This window comes from Physella acuta, unplaced genomic scaffold (genome assembly GCF_028476545.2).
Source record: "Physella acuta isolate Inbredline_101_S28 unplaced genomic scaffold, ASM2847654v3 ptg000314l, whole genome shotgun sequence".
Lineage (NCBI taxonomy): Eukaryota > Metazoa > Mollusca > Gastropoda > Physidae > Physella > Physella acuta.
The window spans coordinates 271,275-278,723 of NW_026731833.1; the positions used below are offsets into that span (position 1 = coordinate 271,275).

The 7,449-nt window shown below is 42.4% G+C and overlaps 1 protein-coding gene across 1 annotated transcript; it reads right to left on the minus strand.

The window, feature by feature from the left end:
- Nucleotides 1–1,166: 1,166 nt before the first annotated feature.
- Nucleotides 1,167–6,521, minus strand: LOC131940270 (uncharacterized). The gene is made up of 3 exons (XM_059298911.1): nt 6,085–6,521; nt 2,157–5,359; nt 1,167–1,431 (listed from the first exon to the last, which is right to left on the minus strand). Exon 2 carries the CDS (start codon nt 4,898–4,900, stop codon nt 3,299–3,301), a length of 1,602 nt encoding a protein of 533 aa, XP_059154894.1. The 5' UTR covers nt 4,901–5,359; nt 6,085–6,521; the 3' UTR covers nt 1,167–1,431; nt 2,157–3,298.
- Between the last annotated feature and the right edge of the window lie 928 nt (nt 6,522–7,449).

Sequence of the window (7,449 nt, forward strand, 5' to 3'; positions counted from 1 at the left end):
TGCGGCTCTTTTGATGTTGAGATGCGGCTCTTCAGCTCCATGTACAAATATTAATATTTGTTTTATTTTATTTTCAAAACTCATAAAAATATTGTTTCGCAGCACTCTGTAATGAACGCTAGTTATTCTATTTCAATATTTAGTTACGCCATATTTCAATGTACTTTCAATATTAACTTGTCTATCCCAAATTTCAACATTCAACTTCAAGGTGGAGATCACAAAGAAACTAAACGAGCTAAATGTAAAACTGCATGGAAAGGAAAACGCGGCCTATGCCTTGCTTGAAGAAGATGATTGTTTCGAAAAAAAATAACTTTGTTGAAGACCCGGAGAGCGGTAAATAACTATTTCAAAAAATCTGAAAAATAATATCACGATAAAACCAAAGCTACTATTAACATGAATCACTTAAGCATTGCTATAAACAAAATGAATGAGATTGAGCAATTCAAAACAAATGCAAGTACTCTGACATTCATAGTAGATCCTCTCAATACAAAAACAAATGAGATTAACTTTGAGCTATTTGGAATTGATGCTGGTTCGCTTCAAATTAAATTGCTAGATTTGAAACCCAAACATTTGTGGAGAGGTAAGTTCACAGATCTCAAGAGCAAGTTAGATGATTTGGAGGGCCAGTAAAACATGCACGTTTCACTGTACAACTGGACAGCTCTAAAAGAAATGCCGCGAGTTGAGGCCCTATTATGTGAAGCATGGGATAGTCTTGTAGGATGCTACAGTAAGGTGAAGAAGTTAGCATTTGGAGTGCTGACGATCTTCGAGTGAACTTATTCATGCGAGCAAGCGTTTTCTTACGTGAACATAATACAAAGTATAGAAGCCAACTAACAAATAAAAAACTAGAGGTGTGCTTGAAACTGAAAACACGTTATGAGCCAGGTTTAAACAAGCTTTCAAAAGGCATGCAAGGCGAAACTGTTGTAAATAGTATTGAATAATTACAGTTATATACTTTAATTACTGATGTTATTATTATAGCAGAGCTAGATAAAATACTTTAATACTTTTTCTGCGAAACATGTGTATGTTTTTATTTGAATAAATATTATTTCATACTTAAAGCTGTATATATATATATATATATATATATATATATATATATATATATATATATATATATATATGTAAGCCCTGCTAGGGGGGGATACCTTAAAATCTACCCTTCTAGGCTTAACTAACTAATCTGTCCGGTCAGTGCAACCGTGGTAGAACCCACAGTGGTTAAACCCTAACCTTAGTCTAAATAATAAGCTACTAAAATAAAACAAAACTTTTAACAATTTAATAAAATTTATTGCATGGAACCAAAAGTTATAAAAAAAGAATAGATAAAACTGACACAAAACAGAACCAAACGAAACAAACTTTTTACATCAAACAAAACACCCAATTTCGGACTTCGTCCTAGAAAAAGGAAAACAAATAAATTAATTACTTTACAAAGAAAAGTTATATACAAAGCATTAACCACAGGCTGGCTGGATTACATCTCCACCGCCTGCAGGTAGTTCACACAGAATATACTTTAACAATTAACTGGAACACTGCCAGGACACTGAGCTCAAACTACTAGCTCAACACAGTTACAAGCCTAACAAAAGGCCAAGTAAAATAAAATCTATTAAAAACAAGTGTACCTTCACAGTGACTAGAACGAACCGAACACTCTCCTGGGGATCAACATGATCACCACAGGAAGCGAATGGTCACTATAAAGATAACAATATTATAACCAAACCCGACAGTCCGGAACGAACCGTGACTGTGGGTCAGGTAACAACTCTACTACTTAACCGTAGCTGCGGGTCAAGTCTAAAAATACCTTTATCCCTGGCTTAACACCAGCCCAAGGGATACAATCAATAGAATACGTATACCACTTAACCCAACAGCCAGGAGTAAACCATAACTGTGGGCCAAGTATAAATAGCAGTATCCTTGGCTTCACACAAGCCCAAGAGATACCACAAAGTAATAAAATGACCATAAAAACTCAGAATCTGAGTCCACATGGCCTGACCACAATGGCGGTCAGAAAACAATCACAAAAATCTTATGGCCAGTAACCAAAATAAACAGCATAGCAAAAAAATAAACATAGCAAAGAAATAAACTTATATCTAACTTACCAGGACTATGACGAACACAAACACAAAATAAATAAGGCTGGATGGTGTGAGTTTGCTGTTCTCTACACTCGATTTACAGAGAGACTTCCTGCTCCCTTCACCGCTCCTTCCACACACCAAAAAAGACAGAAACCAACCAGCCGGAAAACGACTTCCACACACCTCACACACTACACGTAAACAAATAGTCCCTAATTCACGGATTACAAACCAAACGCCACGAAACATGCAACAGAATTATATAAAAAGACACTTAATATAAACAATGACAACAATATAAACGAAATATATACAAACTAGCTATAAACAGGGACATAAACAGTGAGACAGCGGCGCCATAATACGGGACTACACAACTAAAAACCACGAACAATTTACGACATGAAACGAAACGATACATTCGCCTTCTAAGTTACAAATAATAAAAATACACTCCAGCCGCTCACATACACGCCCCTTAAAGCTTGCGGTCACCGCAAGCTAACAAACTTGAAAAAAACAGCCCACAGGGCATAATCATAATGTTACAACAAAACAACTTTGCAGGAAGAACTTGCAAAAAAATCAGCCCACCGGGCACAATCATAAATATTACAAAAAAACAATCTTTGCCAGAAAATCAGCCCACAGGGCCTAATCATATATGTTACAAAAAAACAAAAAACTTTGCAAAAGAACTTGCAAAAAAATCAGCCCACAGGGCACAATCATAAATTTTACAAAAAAACATTGTCAAAAAAAATCAGCCCACAGGGCACAATCACAAGTCTAGCCTACTAGGGACTCTGCGCTCCCTGACCGACCTACGCAGAGGTATGTCAGGTACTGTGGGGTTACCGGCTGCTCTGGTCCCCGGCAATTGGACCTTATAAATAATGTGGCTGTAACCTGGAGTAGCCGGCGGTATCACTTTGACCGGCCTTGGGGAGGGTGGTTGAGCCCGGGGAGGCCCATATCTCCTGATCTGGGTGCTGGCCACCCGGCGGGTGCCAGAAGGGCCATCTTTCTTTTTAATGGCGTAACACCCGCCGGTGATCGGAGGTACTTCGACCACGACGTAAACTGTCGCGTCGTCCAGGTCTGCCATTTTGCGTCTGCCTAGTGGGGGTTGTCTCAGAAGGACCAGATCGCCTATGGCCAGTTCAGCTACAGGTGCCTTTTTGACCTGCTTGTCCTTCTTGCTCGACTCTGTCTGGGGGCATCCCCCCAGCACCACCACCCGGTGCCTTAATTAAGGATGGGTTAGGTGGAACCATTGCCTCTAGTTCCTTAGATTGGTCCACCTTTATACTGGTTATGCTGGCGCGTAGGCAGGATGTTGGGCCTGATACCACTGACGGATCTGGGTGAAAAGGTTGGTCTAATGGCTGCACCACCTTGTCGTCCTTCATTCCGGGGTCCCCTTTCGTCGCCTGAATGGTTGGTACACTCTTGGCAGACACCAGAGTCCTTTCGCGGGGGCGGAGGACCTTGTCCCCTCGCCATACCTTCGGTGTCACCCCTGGAGGCTTGATCAGGTGGGCCAATGTGGTCAGGTCCTGGAGAACGTTCATGCCCAACAAGCAGGGTGGAGCTGAGCCACCCACTGGATCCTTTATCACAAGGAACCCCTTGTCGCGTATTTCTTCTTTATTGACCTCCAGGTCAGTAATAAAATAGCCATTGTATGGGATGGCCAACCCATTTGCTGCCCTCAGGGACAGGGGTGTGTCTGTTCTTAAGATAATGTTCTTGAGGCTACTGTAAAAAAATGTTTCAGTGACCGTGCTGACTTGCGAACCACTGTCTATAACGGCCGTCACCGGTACACCTTGTAAATAAACAGTCAGGGTGGGGCACTGTCCAGCCAGCTTGTGAATGGTGGAGCTTGGGCTCTGCCCACCAGCAGTAGTAAGACTCTGAATCACTGCGGCCTCCTGCTTCTTTGAGTTTCGACAATTGCGGGCGAGGTGACCTTGCTGGTTACAATTGTAACACATTCTTGTTTCCGCCTCTGGACGTCGGCGGGGTACCCTTCGGCTAGATGACACTTGAGGGTTCTGTGCCAACTGAGTCAACAGAGCCGATAGCTGCTCTGCGAGCTTGTCCACCCTGTCTTCCAGCTTAGACCTGGGCAGGGTGGGTTCTTCCTTGGGGCGTGCATGTAGAGCTGCCACATAGGCAGATTCTGTACCTGGGTCCTCGTCTCCAGACCATCGAATGGCCGCATCCCGTATGGCCAGGAAGGGGATCTTAGGGTCCCTGAAAACTAGTTCTTGCAACTGGCGTCTGACTGAGGACTGGCTCAGCTTTTCCATAAACTGGTCCCTTAGGAACTCAGCATTCGTCTGAGGGACCTGCAGGGTGCCCTGTCTGGCAACAAGGGCCTTGAAGGCCTTGTGCAGGCGGTGCGAGTAGGCCCTCACCGACTCGTGTTGGCCCTGCACAACCATTTGGAGTTGCGCCATTAGCTGGGAGACGCTCCTCTTCTCCCCATAGACTTCTCGGAGGAGCCTGATGGAGGCCTCTGGGTCATGTTGCAGGTCATCTCCCCTGCAGCTCAGTTCTTCTCTCACAGCTTCCCCCAGGTACTGCCAGAGAAGGTCCTTCCTCTCTTCTACTGAGACGTCTCTTCTGGCCCTCCAGAGAGACTGGACCTCGTCAATGAATCGTTCCACATCATAGCCGTGGCTGTCCCCATGAAACTTCCGGATGAGGATCTCCCTGGGTGGAACGATAATGATGGCTGGTGCCACCTCCGCCATCTCGTCCGAATTGGGTGTTTTAAACAACAAACGGTTCCTACACTAAACAAAAACTAAACACATATGGTTCCATAAAGGGCCTATCAAAAACAAAAAAATTTAACTAAGCTACACTAGCCCTAGAAAAAAACAAAAATTTAACTAGACTAAAGCACTGACCCCACTCGTGCTACCAATTTGTAAGCCCTGCTAGGGGGGGATACCTTAAAATCTACCCTTCTAGGCTTAACTAACTAATCTGTCCGGTCAGTGCAACCGTGGTAGAACCCACAGTGGTTAAACCCTAACCTTAGTCTAAATAATAAGCTACTAAAATAAAACAAAACTTTTAACAATTTAATAAAATTTATTGCATGGAACCAAAAGTTATAAAAAAAGAATAGATAAAACTGACACAAAACAGAACCAAACGAAACAAACTTTTTACATCAAACAAAACACCCAATTTCGGACTTCGTCCTAGAAAAAGGAAAACAAATAAATTAATTACTTTACAAAGAAAAGTTATATACAAAGCATTAACCACAGGCTGGCTGGATTACATCTCCACCGCCTGCAGGTAGTTCACACAGAATATACTTTAACAATTAACTGGAACACTGCCAGGACACTGAGCTCAAACTACTAGCTCAACACAGTTACCAGCCTAACAAAAGGCCAAGTAAAATAAAATCTATTAAAAACAAGTGTACCTTCACAGTGACTAGAACGAACCGAACACTCTCCTGGGGATCAACATGATCACCACAGGAAGCGAATGGTCACTATAAAGATAACAATATTATAACCAAACCCGACAGTCCGGAACGAACCGTGACTGTGGGTCAGGTAACAACTCTACTACTTAACCGTAGCTGCGGGTCAAGTCTAAAAATACCTTTATCCCTGGCTTAACACCAGCCCAAGGGATACAATCAATAGAATACGTATACCACTTAACCCAACAGCCAGGAGTAAACCATAACTGTGGGCCAAGTATAAATAGCAGTATCCTTGGCTTCACACAAGCCCAAGAGATACCACAAAGTAATAAAATGACCATAAAAACTCAGAATCTGAGTCCACATGGCCTGACCACAATGGCGGTCAGAAAACAATCACAAAAATCTTATGGCCAGTAACCAAAATAAACAGCATAGCAAAAAAATAAACATAGCAAAGAAATAAACTTATATCTAACTTACCAGGACTATGACGAACACAAACACAAAATAAATAAGGCTGGATGGTGTGAGTTTGCTGTTCTCTACACTCGATTTACAGAGAGACTTCCTGCTCCCTTCACCGCTCCTTCCACACACCAAAAAAGACAGAAACCAACCAGCCGGAAAACGACTTCCACACACCTCACACACTACACGTAAACAAATAGTCCCTAATTCACGGATTACAAACCAAACGCCACGAAACATGCAACAGAATTATATAAAAAGACACTTAATATAAACAATGACAACAATATAAACGAAATATATACAAACTAGCTATAAACAGGGACATAAACAGTGAGACAGCGGCGCCATAATACGGGACTACACAACTAAAAACCACGAACAATTTACGACATGAAACGAAACGATACATTCGCCTTCTAAGTTACAAATAATAAAAATACACTCCAGCCGCTCACATATATATATATATATATATATAGGCTAAGTCAGGGGTCGGTAAACTTAGCCTATTGACTGTTTACACAGCATGTTCGTCTACAGTTGGGAAGTGGAGGGGGGGGGGGAATTGTAAGCTGCCAAATCTGCGCTTGCAATTCCCTTGTACTTATTGAAGAGGGGGAATAATCGTGTGGTCTTCCCATTTATCAGTCGCCTTACTGACATCAACAACTGAGTCAGTGAGCGATTTGTCGTCTTGGTGTGTACACACATTTTTTGTATATACATGTCTCGTCGCTGTCGTCTCGTGGTCTCTAAGGTCATGACCTCTGTGTTTATGAATTTAGTTCGGTCAAGGTAGCTCAGACATTCCCCGAGTTTATCTGAGTTATCAGTTGAGCTTGTCCCGTCCTATGTCCTTATGGCATGAATTTATCCTTCACTACAGTATCGTCTTTGTCGTCTATGTGTTATGAGGTCATGAAATTTCATTGTGATTTTCCTTTTTTTTTGTCGGGGTTATGTGTGGGGAGGGGAAGGTGGATCTCGTGAAGATAGTTCTCAATGTTTGTTAATCCTCCTAGAGCAGTGGAAGGGTGTGGGGGGTCGGGTTATCTGCTCTTTCATAGCCGTCAAGCTGTCACCCACCGTCATGGGGTTAATGGGTGATTTGAGCCTGGTTGTTGTATAGGGTTGAAGAGAGTGAAACATTTGGTGATTTGAGCCTGGTTGTTGTATAGGGTTGGCGAGAGTGAAACATGTGGTGATTTGAGCCTGGTTGTTGTATAGGGTTGAAGAGAGTAAAACATTTGGTGATTTGAGCCTGGTTGTTGTATAGGGTTGAAGAGAGTGAAACATTTGGTGAATTGAGCCTGGTTGTTGTATAGTTTTGAAGAGAGTGAAACATTTAGTGATTTGAGCCTGGTTGTTGTATAG

What these genes read in the sequence shown, in the direction of transcription:
- LOC131940270 (XM_059298911.1), bottom strand. Translation starts at nt 4,900, where the DNA reads ATGGCGGAGGTGGCACCAGCCATCATTATCGTTCCACCCAGGGAGATC.